This window comes from Lontra canadensis, unplaced genomic scaffold (genome assembly GCF_010015895.1).
Source record: "Lontra canadensis isolate GAN:19392208 unplaced genomic scaffold, GSC_riverotter_1.0 scaffold9, whole genome shotgun sequence".
Classification (NCBI taxonomy): Eukaryota; Metazoa; Chordata; class Mammalia; order Carnivora; family Mustelidae; genus Lontra; species Lontra canadensis.
This window is the reverse complement of record NW_022631003.1, coordinates 11490264-11514476: the sequence shown is the minus strand read 5'-3', so window position 1 is coordinate 11514476 and position 24213 is coordinate 11490264. Positions and strand designations below refer to the sequence as shown.

Below are 24213 nucleotides of genomic sequence, written 5' to 3'. Positions count from 1 at the left end.
ACTGACACATTTTCATTTCCAGATAGTTGCAATAGAGCCTGGATGTCCCAAGCCATGGCATTCTGAGCTCCTGCTTGAGGGGAGCCGAGAAGTCTGGGGGCCCTCCTGGCTCTCCTGGGGCCACAGTTGTTTGGATATGTCAGGATCCCACCCAACGTAGGGTTCTCAGGTGAAAGACTTAGATAACGTTCTGTCTTCCTTTGCTCGGAGGAATAAAGCAATCATCTATTCCCGCTACTCTAACTTTAATTGTAACATATTTATGTATTTTTTCCAGGCCTCTAACCCAGGGCAGTTTGAAAATGACAGTGATGCATTATGGCAGCGAGGACAAGTTCCAGAATCTGTCATTTGTCATAGTCGAGTGGGAATAAATACAGACGCCCCAGATGAAGCCCTGGTCGTCTGTGGCAACATGAAGGTGATGGGGACGATTATGCATCCCTCTGACAGCCGCGCGAAGCAGAACATCCAGGAGGTGAGCACGGGGCTGGCCTCGGGCACCTCCTCAGACACCTGAGGCAAGTGAGCCGGGAGCTCCTAAACGCTGACACGCCTTGCAAAGGGCATCTCTACATGTCTCCCGTTGGTGTGAGACGAACACAGGGCTTAACAGTTGTGAGTGTGGGAGCTGACAGGCATTTCTGTTGGGACTGGAACATGCTTCCTGCCCAGGAGAATGGGGCCCACCTGACAGGAGCCGTGGGCAATGACAGCCTGGCAGGGCTTCACAAGCAGGATGTCTCTGAGTTACTGGCCATGGGCCACTGCCCTTCCTACCATGCACCGTCAGCTGCTGGAGCTTGCCTTTTCCTTTGCCATCTCCAGATGTCCATCTCCCTGTTCATCTTCCAGACACTGTCTCAGTCCCAGATTTCTCCTGAGCCTCCCAGCCTCTTCCTCCCAGAGTCCCTGGCAGCCATCGTCTTCCCTACTCGTGTCTTTCTCTGAGTTGCCGATAGAAGAACTCCTCCTCCCCTTCTTCCCTCCAACTAGGTCAATCCCATCACCTAAGACTCCAGGCCCAGACCTTCTCCTATCCGTGGAGAGGGAGTTGCCTCGTAGAAATCAGAAATCAGGCTGGGAAATCGGGAGGTGCTTCTCGACTTTGGGCTCATCCCAGCAACATGGCCCAATAAGACAGCTCTGCCCAAACACACTGCCTTCATCTAGAAGGTGGAAATGGAGCCACTCCGCTGGATCCTACCAAGTCTTTTATAGTTTTTTAACACATTGAGATAAGGATCATCTTGGAAAGCCACAACTGCTGTGAAAACCCAAGAGATTAGGATTAAGATGCTTATCCCTTAGCCAGACCACACTCAGTTCTAGCTCGCCCACCACTGAATTCTGTTTCTCCTTCACTGCTTCTACCATGTCCCCACCATCTCACACGCCCTGCTTCTCCGGTAAGCATGTTTGAGGCTATGGCAGAATTGTGTTTTTGAACCTCCTTTCCTTAGTCTTTTTTTAGTTAATAGGAGACACAATCTGTAAATCATTGGCCAGTCTTCCAGACTGCATTCCTTTCCCAGTGCAAATGTGCACTGGTTTTTCTAAACCGGCCAAGGAATGTCCTCCTTTGCTGAGTGAATTCCAAAGAATGGTTGTAATTGTAGACTTTTATTCTGATTGCAAAGCTGTGGTTCATGTTAGAAGAGCTGTGACCTACTGCCGGATGGGAACTCTTAGGGCTAGAAAGTTCTCACATACATTTCCCGATCCCAGTCCTAGATATTGTGCTTTTGACTTTTAGAGACGGATAAACTGTCTGTGTTTCAGATCACACCAACTCAAACTTAATTTTGTAATGGGCTGTACAATTCCCTGCCAGGTCTTATCTAAATGCAAATGGAAGACGACAAGTGGGGAGGACCCCACAACCCCTCCTGCTACTACCAGGCCACCACCCAGAATTCACTTACTAAACATCTTAGTTTGAAGAAAACATGCTGTTTTAACATAACCAGCTTCCCTAGAACTTCTCAAACCTCTTCTAGACAGCCTTCTCACATAAATCAAATGTCACCCTAGTCCGGGCTGTAAATGTGGAATTCCTGTATTCCCATCCTGCTTTGTGACAACATGATGGGATAAAGAGAAGCCCACGCTCTGGAGGAAGGCCAGAGTTTTAGTCCTGATTCTGGCAACCACTGGCCCAGGAACCTTGGCACAGACATGTTCTATGCCTCTGTTGATTCTCCTGTGAACAGGGAGAGCTCATATTCAACTCACTTGTGTTAAAGCATATCTTAGCTCATACACATGAAGCATTCTTTAGCTGTACAGATAGATATTACCATTTTTTACTTGTATAAGATGCAAATGATATATAAGTCATTTATTAAATTTTTTCCTATTAATATATTTGTTCTTAATAGGTCTATCCACATTTATGAAATGTAGCTTTCTAGAAATCTTACCCTAGAGGCCACTTTTAGGCACACAGTTTTGAGCAATGGAATGCAGAGAGGGCCTGAAGTGCCCCGTGGCTGAATATGGACAGGTCCATCAGGGGACCTTCCTCAAAATACTCAAAATATCCACAGCCCCTCACTGACCAATGGGCTGCTTACAACCAGGTGCAGTCACTAGAAAAGGGAAGATTCCATACGTCACCATACCTCTTCACCTTCCCCCTTTAAATATGCCCCCCACCCACTGCCTTGTGGCAGACAGCCTGTCCCTCCCTGTCTTGCCTGCAACTCCCTTGTGGTGTGTTCAGTAAATTTCTACCACCTTTCTTCTGCTTCGGATGAATCCTTTCGCTGTCCATGCTGCTAGCTTCCACTCAGTTGGGTTGCCCTACATTTGGGGGCTCCCGTATGATTGGGAGAGACACCACACTTATCAATCCTATTCACCATTCCAGGCAAGAGAGATGATGGTAATGACGATGGGGCTGACAGATATGTGAACTTCATCCTCACTTCCCCCAACTCAGTTTTTCCAACTTTTAAAAACAGCCATTCCATTCTGAGAAGTGGACCCTGGGTTGATCTGATTACAAGCCCAGGACTGGAGGCAATTTCTCATCCTTTAAGGGTACATGGTCGCCAGAGCTGGCTTCTGGATGAGCTGTTGCAAAACTCAGTGGCCACACACATTGCCCAGGGCAGCAATCGGGAAAAATGAACAGAAGTTGCTGCCTTGCCCTGGCTCTGTGCCTCCTCGCTCAGGGCACCTGAGGTTGTTTTGCACAGAGCACCCTGCATAGAGAGCCCTGGTGGAGATCTCTGTGCTCATCTGGACACACAGCCAAGAGAGAGACGATAGAGCAGATGTGATGGAAACCTGTGACGTGGAAGGACTGGGAAAATGAGGTCGGCCTAAGTGGGGAGCAGCTTCACTTACCCAGACATTGTGTTTCCTGATGGGACTATGAACTATAGAAGGAAATGCAGCTCTTAACAACAGAAACAGCGAAATCAGGGTGGAGCCAATATGCTGAAAAACAAAGGAACGTGAAAAACGTGAAAAACATCAAGGTCAATGCCTGAAAAAAAGTGAGGAAGTTGAAAGTTGAATGCATCAGTCAAATTCTGTGATGACTGCTGAAAAGGCTGCGAATGATTCAAAAATAAAAGCCAGGAAAGAAATCAGTTAAGATGAAATGCTCTGGGAACGTTTTCCCCAAACGCATCAGCCGTGTGGTAGAGACAAAAGTGTAGAGTTGGAGAAAGTCAGCCATGCGAAGTCTCCCCTTGAGGCCATGAGCCAGATGCAGGAATTCCGTAGCTTGAGGTGAGACGGTATACTCCAGCTGCTCCCGATGGGAGCCTGGGCGGCTGGGCTGTGGCCAGACGACAGATAATGAGATCTCCCTCCCTGAACAGACTGGAGTCCCAGAGACAAGAATGCCTTTTCTGTGGTGCAGTTCTTTAAGTAACGTCAGAGAAGCCTTGGGTGTGACGCGGGTGTGATGCCCCAAGACAATGACGGCCATTTGCATTCAGGGTCAAAACTTTCCAAAACTGCCACGCGCAAGCAAGATGGAACCAGACCCCTGAACTCAGCTTCTAGCTTCTTGATGAGCAAGGTGTGCTGTTAAGTGCTGATCAGCGTTTGGTTCCTGGAGCAGGATTCCCAAAAGGCACAGCCCCTGCCTCCTGGGCTTTCCCTCTTTCCTTGAAGGGTTTGGGTGCAGCTACACATCAGACACACTGCTAGGCCCTGCAGAGGTCCTAGAGATGAAGGAGCTGTGGGCTTTATCCTCGAAAATAGAACTTTTTAAAAACTTTTTAAAATTTAAACTCCAAGTAGGAAATACTCATTGAATCTCCAGTGCCTGGGATAACACATCGGGCACACAGTAGCTGTTCCTTAAATATTTGCTGAATGACCTGTCCCTCTCCCTCCCCCTCTGCACATCCCCTCCGCCACCAACCTTGCACTCTCTCTCTTAAATAAATAAATAAATAAATAAATAAAATCTTTTTAAAAAGTAAATATCTGTTGAATGAATGAAGGAGCTCACAGTGTTAGCGGTGTGAGAGCTCCTTCCCAGCATGGTGGCAAGGGCTTCCCTGCTCTGGCCTTAATCCTTATGGTGTAGTAACGCCCACCTCTGCCCACGATGTGCAGGCATCATTCTGGGGACTTTGCCCTTGGGACTCCGCTCATGGAGTTCTTTCTGCCTGGCATCCCTGTCTTGGTCTCACCCTTTCCATCCCTTCTCCCTGCCTTGCCTCTTTCCCTAACTCCTATCTTAAATTCCTTTTTATTAGACTTATTTATCAAATAATTTATTTAACAAATGTAGTTGAACATCAACTACATGCAACAGATTGTACTGGAAACTGGTAATATGGGGCGCCTGGGTGGCTCAGTCTTCAAGTGTCTGCCTTTGGGTCAGGTCATGATCCTGGGGTCCTGGGATCGAGCCCCGCGTTGGACACTGCTCAGTGGGAAGCCTGCTTCTTCCTCTCCCTCTCCCCCTGCTTGTAGTCTCTCTTTCTCTGTCTGTCTCTCTGTCAGATGAATAAAATCTTAAAAAAGAAAGAAAGAAAGGAAGAAAGAAAAAGAAAAAGAAGGAAAGAAAGAAAGAGAGAGAGAGAGAAAGAAAGAGAAAGAGAAATAAGAGAAACTGGTAATATGGTGTTGAACAGAAAACCATGGCCCTAAATATGTCTTGTCCCTCATGGGGCATATATCCTATAGGGAAGACAGGTAATAAAGGTGACACAGCTAGTAGCCTGGTGATAACTTTGATCAGTGGTATGCAGGAAAACAGCAGTTCCTGTTAGCACAGAAGGCAAAGGGACCCTTTCTAGTATTGGAAATCAAGAAGTGCTTCCTTGGTGAAGGGATGTTTATGTTGGGGGTGAAGGTAGGAGTGCAAAGGAAGAGATTTTGAGGCAGAGAAAATGCCCCAAGCCAAGGGCCAGAAGTGAAAGGAGCAGAATTTGTTTGAGAAGCAAAATAAGGCAAGATGTCAGTGGGGCTTCACCATTTCTAGGAAGCCTTCCTTTATGCTCCCCTAGGAATATTTTAGGGACCTCCATGGAACTGTCATAATTCTCTATTCATAATTCCACTATCACTCTGCATTTCTCACATTGTAGTATAATCATATATGATGAGTCTGCCTTCCTGTCTAGATGACAAACATTTTTTTAATGTTCATTTAATAAGTGTAAATTTTAGGAAACTTGGAATGTGGAATCCCATAGAAAGAGTATGATACAAGGTCAAGACAATCAGAAAACCTATTTATTTATTTCTACTTTATTTTAAAAATATCTGAATTTTTATTTTACTTATTTATTCCTTATTTGATTACAATCAACACATAATGTGACATTAGTTTCGCGTGTGCAACATAGTGATTCAACAACTCTATACGCTAATCCAGCACAAGTAGAGGCACCATCCAGTGCTGTTACAGCTCCATTGACTGTATTTCCTGTGCTACACATTTTCTTCCCATGGCTTCTTCATTCCATGTCTGGAAGCCTGTATCTCCCACTTCCCTTCACCCATTTGCCCATCCCCTCCCCACCTCCCCTCTGGCAGCCATCACTTTGTTCTCTGTATTTATAGGTTTGACTCTGCCTTTTTAGCAACATTTTTAATGGCTGAGTAATATTACATTATATGAATATACTACATCCTCTTTATCCATTCATCTATGCTTGAACACTTGAGTTGCTTCTTTATCTTGGCTTTCGTAAATAATGCTACAATAAATATAGGGTGCATATATCTTTGTGAATTGGTGTTTTCATTTTCTTTGGGTACTCAGTAGTGGAATTTTTTGGTCATATGGTATTTCTATTTTTAACATCTTGAGGAAACTCCATACTGTTTTTTCACAATGGTTGTACCATTTTAGAGTCCCACCAACACTGCACATTTTAGCCAACGCTTGCTATATCTTGTCTTCTTGATTCTAGCCATTCAGGAAGGTGATATCTCACTGTGGTTTTGATTTCCATTTCCCTATTGATTAGTGACATTGAGCATCTTTTCATGTGTCTGTCGGCTATCCAGACGTGTTCTTTGGGAAAATGTCTTTTCAGGTCCTCTGCCCATTCTTAATCAGATTATTTGTATTTTGGTGTTCATTTGTATAACTTCTTTTATATTTTGGATATTAATCCCTTATTAGATATAGATCATTTGCAAATATCTTCAAATATCTTGCCTTTTTGTTTTGTTGATGATTTCCTTTGCTATCCTAAAGCTTTTTATTTTGATATAGTCCTAAGAGTTTATTTTTGCTTTTGTTTCCCTTGCCTTAGGAGACATATCTAGAAAAATGTTGCTATGGCTGATGTCAGAAAAATTACTACCTATGCTCTCTTCTAGGAGCTTTATGGTTTCAGTCTCACAATTAGAAGAGCACAAACTTTTAAAAGGCAATTTTTTTAAAATGCCAACACTTAGTGTAGTGCGTGGTATGTTGAAGGTAATTAGTAAATGTTAGTTGAATAAAATAATGAGTGAATGAATTGAACCAAGCTTTGGATTATAGCAGGTATCAAAATAATAGCACACTCAAAATTATACTTCCCAAGAAGAACCTAAAGTGAATTTTTCCCATTTAGCCAGTTAAGTGTCAAGCCACCACCTTTTATAATCAGCCAAACTAATGAAGGACAGGGAGCTTTTAATGATATTGGAGGAGCTTTCCCACTCACCCAACAGAGTGGGTCAAGGGAGGAGTTGAGGGCCATATCAGGGGTTTTCATATAACAAGAAAAATGAAGCATTTCAGTTACTCTAACACAGGGGTGAATGTCTAGGCAGTATAATTTTAATTGCCAAGAGACTACCGGTTTTGTAATTGTTATATCCTAAAAGAAAATTATATCCTGAAAGAAAAAGGACTGCCAGCATTTTACTTAAAGAATAAGGTCATTAAAAAAAATAGGTTCTGCTAGTACCATGAATTCATTAAAAAAAAAAAAAAAAAAGCTCAAAAGAGAATCCTTTGAATCAAACACATTTGGCTTTAGGAAAAATTCACCCTATTGTCTATTGTCATATTGCTGGGACCAGGTGACATTGTTTTGAGGAATTTGCAGTGAAAGTTGGGAATACCTTTAGTCACTCTCAAGAGCAGTGAACTCAGAGGAGCATATACCTTCCCTGCCCAGAGTGGTCTGGGGGAGAAGCTGTCTGCAGGAGAGGAAAGTCTGGATCTCAGAAGGCCCCCCGGGTGGGCATTACAGGGACCTGAGGAAATTTTCTCCAGCAGGGTGTCCAAAAGGAATTCAACGATACAGGATATATCCATTCCTAAAGGGTTTTTTTTGTTTGTTTTTGTTTGTTTGTTTGTTATTTTCACTAAGCCTTTTCGATTTGTAAAATACAAGTTTGGCCTGTGTTTATTTGGTGTTCGTACTGTATGTCATTGGGAAATGATCCCTTGCACTTGTGAATAGTGACTGCTTCTCTCCCAAGTCATCCGTCTCCATTCTCAGAAGGAGAATTCAAATTTCTTATCTAAACAGGAAATATCTAAGTGGCTGAAATCTGCTCTTCCTGAATTAAATTAGGTTGACACAAATGAACAGCTAAGACGAATAACCCAAATGAGGGTCGTGGAATACGACTACAGACCTGAATTCGCGTCTTCAATGGGGATAAACACCGCCCATCAAACAGGTAGGTGCACAAAGTCCCTTTTTAATTTTGTGCTGTCGACTCTTGAAAGCTTAATTCCCTCTTTATCTGGTGGTTGTGTGCCGTGGCACTGATTTCCTCTGTGAGATCCACACTCACCAGAATGGGAAAGGTGAGAGAAATGTCTGTGTCACCTGTACTCGACATTCCCACCCCTAGTCCTGCACCCACCGTCCGGGTGGAATATTTTGAATACGTTGTTTTTCACTGGAGCCATCTTGCTCATAGGATGAGGGCTCGGGGGCGATGGCAGCTCCAACTGTAAGAGGGGCAGCATTGGGCAGACCTGGGAGAGGGAGAGGTGGCTGAGTAGGCGGGTCTAGGTCAGAGAAGGGGCAAAGTGGTATTTATACTCCAACCCAGGAATCCTAAAGAAACCGGGACCATTTAGGGGGCAAAGTTGTATTTATACTCCAACCCAGGAATCCTAAAGAAACCGGGACCATTTAGGTGGCAAATCCTCCTGCAGGAAAAGAGGAAGTCAAGCTAATGCCCCACTCTTACTTCTATATACAGGGATTTTAAGGTATTTACCCACTCCTCCCAACATTCGGCCCAGAGTCCCAAGGAAAAGTGAAGAAAATGACACCCCTACTTTTAATCCTATAGTGGTTATGGGCTCAAAATTCCTCCTTTGCTTCAAATGTATCATAGATCAAAGCAAAAGCTGAAAAGGGATAATAAGTAACTACTTGCAAAGATGTCCTGGGGGGCTGTCAGCGGTCCATTTTGATGTAGACCTGGGAGGATTTTCTCCAGAAAGCTCTTTTCCTGACTAAACGTGTTGGAGTGTTTGTGTCTAGGGATGATTGCTCAGGAGGTCCGAGAAATCCTGCCTCGGGCCGTCAGAGAGGTTGGTGATGTCACCTGTGAAAATGGAGAGACGCTGCAGAACTTCCTCATGGTCGATAAGGTAACTAGGAATCGCTCTGCCTCTGGAGCAACAACCCCACAGGGGATCCCCTTTCTGTGGCCTCACAATAACCTGAAACCTTCACTAGGAAACAAGAAAGCTTCGCCAAGCTGTGTGGTAATTCCAACAGCTGTGCCACCTGGGCATAAGGTACCGGAAAGAAGCCCCCTAAGGGAAAAAGAGGAAGGAATACGCAGTGGTGACCTGGGCAAAGCCCACATACCAGCAGTGCCTGGCATCATGTGGACTAGTGACAACAAGCTGTTACCAGGTTTATCTTAAAAAATGGAACTAGAGCTTCCGAAAGGGCAATTTATCTCACCGAATACAATTTAGGTTGTCATGAAAATAGAATGATGAGATTCGGAGAATGACTGAAGATGGAAAGAAAGGGCGATTTTTCTTTGCGAGCACAGTTTCTCAACAAAATTGTATGTTCCTCTTTCAGAGGACAATCATAAAGTGGGTCACTTTGGCAAAGATAGTCACGAGCCTCCTCATTTTTCCCAAGGGCCTGTCTTCATTCTTTGATATTCAAATCATTCTCTTTTGAAGGAATGTCCCCGTCCTTGTAGCCGAGCTCCCTTTCTCAGGGCAAAGGGGTCTCAGGCTGCCATTCCCTTACTTGCTTTGTGTGGGTGACTTGAGTCGGTCTCTGAGATCGTGTTTATTAATTCCGTGAAGTCCTGGGTCTGTGGCAAGGTTTGCAGACTCACTCCACGGCCGATCTGTACATTGCACTGCTGTATTTGATGCAGGCGGAAAAACTGATTGACATAGGGTTATTACAGTTGTAGGGAGACACATCTGAGTGGAGGCTAATTTGTAATTTGTCAGCTCATGGGGGCAGTGCTTCTCTGACTTCAAAGTGCACATGAATCAGGGGAGGAACTTGCTAAAATCCAGGGAGGCTCTGATTCAGCAGGAACAGGGTGAGACCCAAGAGCTTGCATTTTTAACTAGTGTTGAAGTGATGCCAATTTTGCTGATCTTACTGGCATGCAAGCCACACTTGGAGCTGCAAGGTGGAGGGTCCCTTTCCATATTGGGCCCTTCCTCAGTCTTCATCCTCTGGGCTCTTGGGCAACAAATCCTTAGCTGATGGAGTGAGGATGGCCTGCTCTGCCCTGGGCTGCGGGGCTACGGTGGCAGAAGTCCAGTTTCTATCTCCTGCTTCCCACATTCATCTTGAGTAGAAGCAGCTCTTTGGTCTCAGACCTGGGCTATCACTTCCCTTGAGAGATGTAGCATGAGACATCTATTTTTAACAATAAAATAGTGAAGTTTTCCTTAAAATATATTTTAAAATAAGTAAAATAAATGTATTTCCTTAGAATATTTCCTTAAAATATAAGATAAGAGATACTCTGAGGTATTCATGGGGTAAGGTCACTGTCACTTTCTGGCATTTTTAGAAGCTTCCTGGGTGAGAGAAGAACCTGGAGGTTAGCTGTCTGGCTTAGGGCTCAGCCTTGAGTGTGGACCATTAGGCTGCCAACATGGGGCTCTTGGGGTTAGTCATTTGGTGGCGGCCATGTCACTTCAGACCATGACCCTCTCCATAGAACACGTTTCTGTGTAGGTATCATCTGCCCAGGGCCTTATGATGATCACTCTGTGGGAAAATACTTAGTTCTCCTCTGGCCCAGGATCTTCCCACTCCCAGTTAAGTTGAATGAGGTCAGAATCATTAGCAGCAGTGGTTCTGAGGGCTACGCACCACCTTTACCCCCTGAGAGACTACAACCCAAATTTATTCCTACGAAGGCCAAGCCAGAGCCCTGGGAAAATAAGGGGAGGTCTTTCCCAGTCTAGGCAGCCAGGTTCCTTTGTCCTCTGAGGAGCAGTCCCTGCCCAGGCAGCATTCAGGTTATAAGCAGATGCAACTGACAGGAAGGAGTCTGGAAGGGAAAAGTTGTGATTCTCTTAACAACAGCATCGTGTAGTGATTCAATCTATGGAGCCATCACCAAGGCCACACTCATTGACTGAATCTGTAACACTACGAGCGGTGAACACCTCCATGCTCTGAGCCCCGGCTTTCCACTTTGGCTCACTTCTAGGGAGACAAGAAGAGACTTCAATTACTGGTTTAATCCTCAACATTGTGGGATATCCCTCCACTACATTATAAATACTTCACAGAATAGCTCCTTTACTCTCTCTTACTAAGAACATAGGTTATGTGACTCCTGCTGTCTCATGCTCTCTGTTAACTGTACAGTAAGCAAGATACACAGAGAGCCTCTTGCTTTTTGGTCTCCCACGCATTTGTGTGGGCACCATGTTGGCCTTGAGTGCCCCATTCAGGACTGCTTGTTCTTCTTCTTTTTTTTTCCCCAAAGACTTCATTTATTTATTTGAGAGAGAGAGAAAGAGAGCATGACAGAGGGAGAGGGAGAAACGGACTCCCCGCTGAGCAGGGAGCCCGATGCGGGGCTTGATGCCAGGACCCTGGGATCATGACCTGACCTACCCAGTTGCCCCAGGACTGCTTGTTTTAAGGAATGTCTCTAGGACCTCCTGACCACAAGTGCTGTAGCAATGGGTGGAGATCAGGTTCAGTTACAGTGCCTCCCTCTATACTCTATTTCTGTTCCACCCAACTCCCCTTTTGTATAAACAATTTTTTATTGAAGCTAAAGCACAAACTAGAAATGCACATGAAAACGTTGAAATGTTGCACTTCGTGATTGCTATATCTTTTCCACATGGACTTTGCAACTTCGGGCCCAAATAAGAAACAGAATGGCTGGATCTTTACAGATGGCCCATGTAACCCGCCATAGCTGGAGATGAGTGATGATGGTGGAAGATAGTATAAATCAGGCTTCTTTCAAAAGAGATGACTGTGTGAGATAAACTTCCCTTGTCTGGGATAATTTGCTTCTTCTCATAAACTCCTCATGATCTGTGTGCCCCGGTGAAAGCTCAGCGATGGGAGGTGGCATGAGAGGGCTTCAGGCTGGTCCTGAGAGCCAGGGGGCTAAACGCCATAGTCTAACCCTGCATGAGACCCCTAGGGCTTTGCCCTTCACCTTGCTCATCTCTCTCTTTATTTGACAACTTTATTTATTTCTGTGATTATTTGGGAGTAGGCTTTTATATTTCTTGAGCATTATTATTAGGTGTGCTTGGTGTAAGAAAAATGTGCCCAATAAATGTCAGTGTGGCCTTAAACATATTTACACCTATGTCTGTATGAAAATGAGGTTCAGTTTGAATAATGTGTGTGTGTGTGTGTGTGTGTGTGTGTGTGTGTGTGTTTTACAAAATGACGTTATGAGCCACCCTACTACACCTTAGTATGTGGTTGCTTTTTGCTCATTGATTCTCTTTTTCCTGCAACTGGAAGGAATTTTCTGTTCGTCATGCAAAGATAAGTAAGACAGGGCTCCTGTCTTCAAGCAGCTGACAGTCCGAGGTGGGTGGTGAGACAGGATTCAAGAACAGAGCTCTGAGTGACAGCATGACAGGTGTGCTCCTGTCTGTGGACACCAGGCAGGGGCTTGCAGATGGAAAGGGAGTGGGGACTGAGAGACAAGGGAAAGAAGACAGAGGCCGACCTGGGGTGACTGAGAGAGAGGAGCATTGCAGGCGGTCTCTCCATTTTTCTTTTTTCTCCCGCATGCTGTCCAATTAGACACCCAGTGCTGCTGTCCAGAGTGTGGCCACCTCTCTTGTCTATTATCTTCTCTCCGTATTCTCTTTACCCTTCCCAGTTTTCTCCCTAAAACAGAAAGAAAAGGAAACATCTCTGATGGTACAATCCCTCTTCCCCCCTTTGCCTCTTCATTGGCTTATTATCACCCCTCCACCATCTGGATGGACCCGTCGCTCTCTAACTCATTTCCTAACCCTCACACCCACCCTGCCAGCCCCCACACACCTTCAGAATGCGAGGTCTCTGCACGCACTGACACCTTTGGTTTGCCAGCCCTTCTGCCACCGGCCTCGTTCTCTGTCCTCAGGCTCACCAAGTTTGTTCCTGCCTCAGAGCTGTTCCACGGAGTGTTCTCAGCCCTGCAGACTCTCCCTTTAGATGAGCTTGTCATTTGGATCTCAGGGCCAAGACCTTCCCCCACCACCTCATCTAGAAAAGTCTCCATATCTCTTGCTTTCACTTTTTTGTAAGATTCAGGGCCACCGACAGGGTGTGTAGTGCCTTCGCTGTAATTAGAGAGAGGAGCCCCCTGTTTCTGGGGCAGAACCCACCCTTACCCTCAGCTGGATGGCTGTGCAGGGGACATACTGTAGACTTCTTGGTGATGGCCTGGAGAGTTCTGTCCCCGCTGGAATGGTCTCACTTACCTACTTATTCTTTACTTTCCCAGTTCGTTGTGTGATCCCAAAAATCTATATTTTTCAAAGCTGTATCTCCAATAGTTTCTTTGTGGTTTCAACCCCAGGGCTTAGAGTACTAGTCCACAAATACTGGCTGAATGAATTAAGGATTCTGTGATGCCTTGATCGATCTTGTCTCTGTTCTGGCTCAGGCCTCCCCATATACATCTTTCTAGAGTATTTATCACATTGTGTTGTCATTCTCTTCCTAGTCTGTATCTCTCCCACCAGACAGTGAGCATCTCAAGGTCAAAGAATGTGCCTTGTCAATCCTGCGTTGTTCAGTGTGGCATCTGGTACATTGTGAGCTCTCAGTAAGTATGTGTTTGAGTTAATGGCTGAGTTTCTGGATCTCACTGAAAGGAAGAGAAGTGGTTCCATTCAAATAAGGAAGTCTGACAGAAAAGTGGCTTTCTAGTGGGAAAATGAATCCAATTTTGTGTTTGAGGTGTCAGCTGAGTATTCAGATGAAAATGTCCAGAGGCAACTGGGAGTGTGGAAGTTGAGAGGCAGCTGGGGCCCAAGGGACGCTGCAGCCATGGATGAAGATATTCATTAATGAGGGAAAGGTTATGGATGCAGGTCACAGATCAGAAGCCTGTAGCCAAGTCTGGCCTGAAGACTTTTTTTTTCCTCATGGTGTTTTAAAATTTTTCAAATTTGTTGCCTATTTTTAAAAATGAGGGGCTCCTCAAACAAATTCTGGGTTTCTGGCTCCCCGGAGCCATCAGATCTGGTCACATGAGACTAAGGAGTATCTCCCCGGCAAGGGCTTCAGGGGTCCTCCCATCTCCACTTCCTGTTACCTGCCTGACCTAGAGGCTTTAAGTTCTGACAGAATGAGAAGCAAGTAGACTAAAAGCAGCTGATTTCTTCCAGTTAGGACCAGGAGTAGATCTGGGCAGGCTGAGAAGGTTGGGCTAAAATGGAATATGGAGTAAGCACAGTGTCAAAAATTCAAGTGAGCAGAGAGGATGGATGCGGACATGGGGAAGAAATGGTTGAGATGGAAGAAAATGAATGTTAATAAAATATGATTTTAGCAATTGGAGAATCACTAATAGTACATGGCAAAGTGGTTAAAAGTGTGAATTTCGACATCAGAAAATACTTTGTCCAAAGCTTGGCTCAGCAAGTTTTGGGGATAATGAGGTCACTTTCAAATTATTTTACTCTTTACAGTTCTCAATAAAGATAACTTCAGTATGGCAAGTTGAAATTCTACCTTCATCACTTTTCCCCCCACCGAAGCAATTGCTTTTATAAATGATTTTGGTTAACAAAAATTTTCTTAAAACCACGGCTTTTAGGTCTATAATACAGTAAAACCTAATAAATGGTTAACTGTTAGTGAATTTTTTTCCAGATGTCACTCAGAGATGCTAATGTCTCAGGTGCCTTTGAAATGATTTGTGTTTTTTTTTTTAATAGAATGACACATATAGCCCAGAAACCAAATGGAGGTATTTATTTATTTATTTATTTATTTATTTTTGAATTTTCAAAATTTGAATATAGTTGACACAAAATGTTACATTAGTTTCAGGGGTACAATATAGGGATTCAACACGTTTCTACGTCATGCCACAATCACCACAAGTATAGCTCCCATCTGACACCATACAACACTATTACCACACCACCAACGCTATTCCTCATGCTGTGACTTTTATCTCTGTGACTTCTTTATTTCATAACTGGAAGCTTGCATCTCCCACTCCCCTTCACCCAAAACGGGGGCTTTTAAACATCCTACTCATCAGTTGGTTTAGAAGTCCAATCTTGGGATGTCTGGGTGGCTCAGTCAGTTAAGTGTGTGCCTTCGGCTCAGGTCGTGATCCCAGGGTCCCAGGATTGAGTCCCACATCGGGTTCCTTGGTCAACGGGGTGCCTCCTTCTCCCTCTGCTTACTGCTCCCCCTGCTTGTGCTCTCTCTTTCTGACAAATAAATAAATAAAATCTTAAAAAAAAAAAAAAAAGTCCAGTCTTTTCTCATCAAGGGAGGTAGCAGAACTCATTTATTGCTTGTGGTGGTGAGTTTCCTGTAAGGGGAAAGCTTTCTCTGTTGGACTCACATGATTGATTTGACTCCAAGCTCAATGATTCCTTTTAGAGATAATATGTTCTTAAACCAACCCTGGCTGTATGAGCAACTGATCACCTGTTTGTAAGCCATCTTCTTCTTTCCTAGGGGCTCCTCATTCTGGAGGCAGGGAGAAAATCCTTTTTTTTTTTTTTTTTTGGTAAACATTTTAGAGACAAATATGGTAATTTATTGTTTTCTTGGAAAATTTCTTTTTGTAGTTATGTCTTCTTTTAAAAAGTTATTGCTCGTTTTTTTTTGCTATGTGCTAAAAGTTCAGAAGTAACACAGGTAAAAGCAATGGATTACTAGGGTGGGAACTAGTAAAAGTTTATTGTGTACACAAAAAAGACAGTTTGCCAACTGAAACCAAAACACGGAATAAGGCCATTTAGGGAGCAGCTTGTAGAGAGAGAAAGCAGTGCCTATTTACTCTTCGCTGTGATTGGTTATAATATTAGAATTTTCTTAAGTGATAGGGAACTGGTCAGTGGTTACTTCCTATCAACCTTGGGAAACAGTTCAGGTCTTGCTTATGGTTTCCAGAGGCATAAGCAAGAGATGATGTAGGTCAAGTCAGTTGTGCAAAATGAGTTGGATTAAGCTTTGTTTATATGACTAAACTAGTTTTGTCTGCTTAGGGAATTTTCAGGGCTGGTCTCCATTTGTTTTTAATTTTAGCACATGCATTTAAACAAGATGGAAGGATGGATGGATGGAGCTAATTGTGGAATTTATAAAACATTAGTCCATGCAACACCAGATGCCACCAGGAGACTCTCACTGGGGAAGAAATAATAGCCTTATTCAACTTCTCCAGGCTTTCTTTACGATCAGGCTGGGTTCGCCTTATTTAGTGTTGTTAGATAGAGGACAAGTCTCAGTTCCCAGACAGAGGAGAGGTCAGCTCGGCTGCCTGGCTACTCCCGTCGCAGGCTCCTTTAGGACCAGAACTGCAAGGGAGGCTGGAGCTCGCGGTCTGCGTTCTGCAGGGCTTGTCTGGGACATGCGGAGGCCCTGAAGGAACGTCTGTCCATCTCCTGAGCCAAACACTCCCAGAGTTGCAAAGGACCTGATCAGAGTGGAAACCAGTTTGCTGGGTACAGTCAAACCAGCTCCCCATCCCCAGCCGCCCTGAGGGTGGGAAACACTAGTATTGCTTTGTTTAATTCACCCAAATTTCCATGGACATTTCCTAATATGGAAGTGGAATTTGGACCTCAGTCTTTTTGCTTTTCTGAGAGCGGCCTCAGATAAAAGAATACACTAGAAGTTTGGCCACTGTCTTCATTTCACTAGAGAGCAGTGCTGTGGCCTCCCGATGCTTCATGACAGGAACTGTCCCTGCAGGAATGTTCCCTCACACAATACACACTGAGTTCCTGCTCTGTGCTGGCAAACTGCCTGAGGACAAGATGTGTCTCTGGGTGTCCATCACACGGGTGGGTACGACACAGAGCGGAAGGAAAGTGGGAGGTGGGGGAGACAGGTGGTTCAGGTAGAGGGAGCAGCCTGTCCGCGCTAGCTCCAGAAACCAGAGAAAGCTTGAGATGTTCGGCAAAGGGCAAATGGTTCGATGAGATTCACCTACGGTGAAGGATAAGGCTTAGGTAAGGCACGTGCTGTAAGCTCATAGTGGCCCTGATTTCATGATCCTTCCTGTTGTTTCCACATGCGTGGATACTTGCTGAAGTGCTCCACGCGTCCTTCAGAAAAGATGTCACGCTGTCCGTTTGTACCTTCACCCCGAAGCAAGTCATAAACGGGCGCAAGATTCTTGTGTGATTTGAAGCAGTCTCTATTTTCTACGCCCCCCGGGCTCCCCCCACCACCACCCCGAGTCTCATGAGCAGTTTTTGGTGGCAAGAGGTCTGATAATTTTTGCATCACCATCATAAAGCTACATTTTAGCTGAGATTGTTGGTCCCACTTCGCCTGGTTAATAATAACTGGACAGGGTTGAATAATTGAATTAAGTTCAATTATAAAATAGTTATTAAACAACAGTGGGTATTAGATGGGGAAGCTTTTCAAAATGTCCCAGCTTACGCCCATCTAAGGCATACAGACCTTTACATGGGACTTCGATGAGCATTTGTGAACAAAGTTTCCCTGGTATCCGGTTGCATGTTCACGGTTCAAGTGAACTCACTGAGACCTTATCACTTGCGTAGAAAGGAACGCTTTCAGAAAGTTCTGGATTATGTTTTTGAACATATTTATACTGGCTTCAGTATGGTGTGAGAGGACAGAAGTCAGAAGAATTTTAGTCAGAGTCGATTCCTATAACGTAATGTCCTAGGAATTTATCTTGTGGTCATTTTCCATTGTATCCATAAAGTCAAGGCCATGATTATAACCGGGAAGGCAGTAGTAAATTTCCTTGCTACCTTTATTTCCTCTTAAATAGGAAAACACATGAATTATCTTCTTGCCTATTGGATCTACCTGGAAGATATGGTGCTAACAAATTTGAGTTGGAGAAATCAGAGCTGGCTTGTCATTATTTACAAGTAACTGGACAATCACTGCCAGTTGCTCATATCTCATGAGGCAGCATTAAAAGTCCTGTGGGGTAGATATTGCAGAATGAACTTAACTCTGCTTTAGACGGGACTTAAATATTCTCCATGGTCTGCTCTTGTTTGGGCTAAATCACAAATTCATGTTATTAGGCAAGCATTAAAAAAAGAAGCTGGTTGCCAAGAAAAATAAAAAAGAATTTTAGGTATGGTAGCACCAGTGAGGATCGGGAATGTGGGTGGATTCAGGAGATTTAGGAGACTGAACAGGTGGCAGGGCACAGTGGATGGCCCCTGGGGGAGGCAAGGGGGAGGGGTCAGGTGATGGCTGGGAATCTGTTGGGGACCACTGTTTGGACATGACAGCCAGTTATAATTATAGTATAAGGCTTTCCACAACGTAAACAAAGCAAAAGGTGGTATGACATTTACTGTGATTTAGAACCATAGAACATTATTCTTGTTTTCATGATTTCTGCTTTATTTTTATTAAAACAAATTTAGAAGTAAGGGAACATTTGTACCAGAATTAGAAAATTTTAAAGAGCTTTTGTCAGGAGATTGGTATTTTATTTTTTCTGATTTATTTATTAACATTTTAACAAGGAATTTCAAATATACATAAATTAGAATAATAGTGAAACCCATGTGTATCCTTCACCCAGATTTGACAATTTTCAATTTGTGTCCTATCTTACTTTATGCAAATACCCCACCAACTATCCTTCTTTACCAACTGCATTTTTTTTCCTGTATTGAGATACAAGTTAAAGGTATATGACATGACGATTTGATACACATACATATTTCAAAATGATTACTACAGTGAGGTTAGTTAACACAACCATCAGCCACATAATTACCTTTTGTGTATGTGTGGTGAGAACATTCGAAATCAACTCTCTTAGCAACTTACAAGTATTAATGCAATATTGTTAACTATAGTCATCAGGCAGTACATCAGATCCTCAGGACTTATCCATTTCAAACCGAGTTTGTACCTTTTGATAAACATCTCCTCATTCCACTCCCCCCCACTCATCTTTCCGTCTCTGGCAACCACCATTCTACTCTCTGTTTCTCTGAGTTTGGCTTTTTTAGTTTCCACCTATAAGTGATAGCACAGTCTTTCCATGTCTCATTTATTTCACTTGGCATATTGCCCTCAATTCCATCCAAGCTGTCACAAATGGCAGGATTTCCTTCTTTATTATAGCTGAATAATAGTCCATTTGTGTGTGTGTGTGTGTGTGTGTGTGTGTGTGTCCCATTGTCTTTATCCATTCATCTATCATTGGATACTTAGATTGTTTCCATATCTTGGCTATTGTGAATTATGCTGCAATGAGCATAGGGCTTCAGGTACCTCTTAAGAGATGGTGATTTCGTGTCCTTCAGACATACACCCAGACATTTTGGGGGGATCTCCATACTGTTTTTCATAGTGCCTATACCTATTGACACGTCTACCAACAGTGTACAAGTGTTCCCTTCTTCCCATACCCTCGCCAACACTTGTACTCTTTTTTCTGCCTTTGTAAAAGTAGCCATCCTAACATGAATGTGACGATATCTCACTGTAGTTTTGATTTGCATTTCCCTGATGATTAGTGGGATTGAGCATCCTTTCATGTACCTTTTGGCCATCTGTATGTCTTCTTTGGAAAAATGTTTATTCATGTCCTCTGACCATTTTCATTAGATTATTTGTGTTTTGCTATTGAGTTGTGTGAGTTCCTTATATATTTTGAATATTAATCCCTTATCAGATATATGGTTTGTAAATATTGTCTACCAATCTTTAGGTGGCCTTTTAATTTTGTTGCTTGTTTCTTTTGCTGTATGAAAACTCTTGAGTTTGATGTAGTCCCACTTGTTTATGTTTGCTTTTGTTGCTTGTGCTTTTGGTGTCGTATCCAAACAAATGGTTCTCAGACCGATGTCAAGAAATTTTTCCCTATGTTTTCTTCTAAGAGTTTTATGGTCTTAGGCCCACATTTAAGCCTTTAATCTATTTAGAGTTAATTTTTGTGGGTGGTGTAAAGTAGAAGTCCATTTCATACTTTTGCATGTGACTATCCAGTTTTCCCACCTCTGTTAAAGAAACCATCTTTTCCTCACTAAGTACTCTTGGCTCCCATGTCACATTTTAGTTGGCCATATATGTGTGGGTTTATTTCTAGGCTCTCAAATCTATTTCATCAGTTTCTATGTCTATTCTTATGCTAGTACTCTTCTGATTACTATAGCTTTATTGAAATCAGGAGGTATGACACCTCCAGCTATGTTCTTTCACAGGGTTGCTTTTGATATTAGGGGTCTTTTGTGGTTTTAGGATTTTTTTTTCTGTTTCTATGAAAGATGCCATTAGAATTTTGATAGGGATTACATTGGATCTATAGATGGCTTTGAATAGTGTGGACATTTTAACAATATTAATTGTTCTGATCCAAGAACATAGAATATGTTTCCATGTATTTGTGTCCTCTGTTTCTTTCATCAATGTCTCATAATTTTCAATGTGCAGATCTTTCATCCCCTGGATAAATTTATTCCTAAGTGTTTATTGGTTTTGATGCTATTGTAAATGGGATTCTTCCTTTCTTTTTCAAATAGTTTATTGTTAGTGTATAGAAATGCAACTAATTTTTGCATATTGATTTTGTATCCTGCAACGTCACTAAATTTATTAATTCTAACTGTTTTTGGTTGACTCTTAAGGACTTTCTGTATATAAGATCATATCATCTGCAACAGATAGTTTGCTTTTTCCTTTTCAATTTGGATAACTTATTTATTTTTCTTATCTAATTTCTTTGTCTAGGACTTCCAGTATTATGTTGCATAGAAATGGGGGGCAGTGAGCTACCTTGTCTTATTCCTGATCTTAGAAGAAAAACTTTCTGCTTTTCCTCTTTGAGTATAATGTTAGGTATGGACTTATCATATAGGGCTTTTATCATGTTGAGGTATAGTCCATCTATAGTTTGTTGAGAGGTTTTTTTCATGAAAAGATGCTGAATTTTGTCTAATGCTTTTCTACATCTGTTGAGATGATCAAATGATTTTATTACTGTGGTGTAACACATTGACTGATTTGCATATGTTGAATCATTTTTGTATCCCAGTAATAAATCTCACTTAATCACCATGTATGACTCTTTTAATGTATTATTGAGTATCCATACTTATCAGAGATAATTGCCTGCAATTATCTTTTTTTTTAGCATATTTATCTGACTTTGGTATCAGGGTGATGTTGGCCTTTTAAAATGAGTTTGGAAGTGTTCTCCCTCCTCTTCAGTTTTTTTGGGAGAGTTTGAAGAGATTTGTATAGACTCTTCTTTAAGCATTTGGTAGAATTCCCCAGTGAAGCCGTCTGGTTCTGGACTTTAGTTTGTTGGGATGTTTTTGATTATTGATTCAATCTTTTTTTTATTGGCTTTTTAGATTTTCTATTTTTTCATAATTCAGTCTTAGTTGGTTTTATGTTCCTAGGAATATCCATAACTGTTCATAGTAGTTTCTTAGGATCCTTAGTATTTTTGTGGTATCAGTTGTAATGTCACCTCTCTTTTCTGATTTTATTTATTTGAGTCTTCTTGCTTTTTGTTCCTTAATCTAGCAAAAGTTTTGTCGATTTTGTTTATCTTTTCAAAAAATTAGCTCCTAGTTTTGTTGACTTTTCCATAGTATTTCTGCTCTGATCTTTGTTATTTCTTTCCTTCTACTGCCTTTCATCTGAGTTTCTACTTCTTTTTAAAGTTCCTTGAAGTGTAAAGTTAGGTTGTTTATTTGAGATATTTCTTTTTTCTTCTTAATGTGGGTGTTTATTGCTATAAAATTCCTTAGAACTACTTTTGCTGGGACACCTGGGTGGCTCAGTAGATTGAACAGCTGCCTTCAGCTCAGGTCATGATCCCAGGGTCCTGGGATCAAGTTCCACATCAGGCTCCTTGCTCAGTGGGGAGTCTGCCCCCGCTCTCTGCCTGCTTCTCCCTCTGCCTATCTCTCTCTCTCTCTCTCTCCCTCTCTGAAAAATAAATAAAATCTTTAAAGAAAAAAACACGACTACTTTTGCTATATCCCATAAGTTTTATTATATTGCATTTCCATTTTTATTTGTTTCAAGATATTTTTTATTTCCTTTTGGTTTCCTCTTCAGCTCATTAGTTTTGCAAGCATGTATTGTTTAATTTTCACTACTCATGAATTTTCAAGTTTTCCTCCTGTTTTGAATTTCTAGTTTCATTACCATTGTGGCCAGAAAAGATACTTGGTGCGATTTTAATCTTATTAAATTTGCAAGGTTTGTTTTGTGACCTAACATATAATCTAGCCTTGAGAATGTTCTGTATGCATTTGAGAAGACTGTGTATTCTGCTCTGTTGGGTGGGATTTCTGATACATCTTTTAGGTCATTTGGTCTAAGGCATAGTTCTAGTTCAGTGTTTCCTTACTGATTTCCTGACTGGGTAAACTATCTGTCGTTGAAAGTAGAATACTAAACTCCCCTACTATTATTATATTCTTCTATTTTTTCCTTCAGGTCTGTTAGTATTTGCATAATAATAGGTTCTCCGATGTTGGATCTCTCTCTCTCTCTCTCTCTCTCTCACTAGAGATAGATATACAGATACAGAGTATAGACAGATAGATTTACAAGTGTTATAGTTTGATGCATATCCCCCTTACCAGGTTGAATTGGCCCCTTTATCAGCATATAACCTTCTTTGTCTCTTATTACTGTTTTTGACTTAAATTTTATTTTATCTGACATAAGTATAGCTACCCCTGCTCTCTTTTGGTTTCCGTTTGCATGGAGTATCTTTTTCCATTTCTTTAGATGTGTATGTCCTTAAAGCTGGTGTGAATCTCTAGTAGGGAGCAGCATATAGCAGCTTGTTTTTTTTTTTTTTAATTCATTCACACCCTGTATGATTTTTTTTAAATTTTATTTTTTATACACATATATTTTTATCCCCAGGGGTACAGGTCTGTGAATCGTCAGGTTTACACACTTCACAGCACTCACCATAGCACATACCCTCCTCAATGTCCATAACCCCACCCCCCTCTTCCAACGCCCCTCCCCGCATCAACCCTCAGTTTGTTTTGTGAGATTAAGAGTCACTTATGGTTTGTCTCCCTCCCAATCCCATCTTGTTTCATTTACTCTTCTCCTACCCCCTTAACCCCCCATGTTGCATCTCCACTCCCTCATATTAGGGAGATCATATGGTACTTGTCTTTCTCTGATTGACTTATTTCACTAAGCATGATACCCTCTATCTAGTTCCATCCATGTCGTCGCAAATGGCAAGATTTCATTTCTTTTGATGGCTGCATAGTATTCCATTGTGTATATATACCACATCTTCTTTATCCATTCGTCTGTTGATGGACATCTAGGTTCTTTCCATAGTTTGGCTATTGTAGACATTGCTGCTATAAACATTCGGGTGCACGTGCCCCTTCAGATCACTACGTTTCTATCTTTAGGGTAAATACCCAGCAGTGCAATTGCTGGGTCATAGGGTAGTTCTATTTTCAACATTTTGAGGAACCTCCATGCTGTTTTCCAGAGTGGTTGCACCAGCTTGCATTCCCACCAACAGTGTAGGAGGGTTCCCCTTTCTCCGCATCCTCGCCAGCATCTGTCATTTCCTGACTTGTTAATTTTAGCCATTCTGACTGGTGTGAGGTGGTATCTCATTGTGGTTTTGATTTGTATTTCCCTGATGCCGAGTGATATGGAGCACTTTTTCATGTGTCTGTTGGCCATCTGGATGTCTTCTTTGCAGAAATGTCTGTTCATGTCTTCTGCCCATTTCTTGATGGGATTATTTGTTCTTTGGGTGTTGAGTTTGCTAAGTTCTTTATAGATTCTGGACACTAGCCCTTTATCTGATATGTCGTTTGCAAATATCTTCTCCCATTCTGTCAGTTGTCTTTTGGTTTTGTGAACTGTTTCCTTTGCTGTGCAAAAGCTTTTGATCTTGATAAAATCCCAATAGTTCATTTTTGCCCTTGCTTCCCTTGCCTTTGGCGATGTTCCTAGGAAGATGTTGCTGCGGCTGAGGTCGAAGAGGTTGCTGCCTGTGTTCTCCTCAAGGATGTTGATGGATTCCTTTCTCACATTGAGGTCCTTCATCCATTTTGAGTCTATTTTCGTGTGTGGTGTAAGGAAATGATCCAATTTCATTTTTCTGCATGTGGCT

The 24213-nt window shown here is 42.4% G+C and overlaps 1 protein-coding gene across 1 annotated transcript in view; it reads left to right on the top strand.

The window, feature by feature from the left end:
- MYRFL (myelin regulatory factor like) overlaps nucleotides 1–24213 on the top strand; it is a 97516-nt gene that overhangs the window by 42290 nt on the left and 31013 nt on the right. The window contains exons 11-13 of the mRNA XM_032854830.1: nucleotides 278–478; nucleotides 8004–8112; nucleotides 8934–9043. Of these exons, the coding sequence (XP_032710721.1) occupies nucleotides 278–478; nucleotides 8004–8112; nucleotides 8934–9043 (420 nt within the window). The remainder of the gene's footprint in view (nucleotides 1–277; nucleotides 479–8003; nucleotides 8113–8933; nucleotides 9044–24213) is intronic.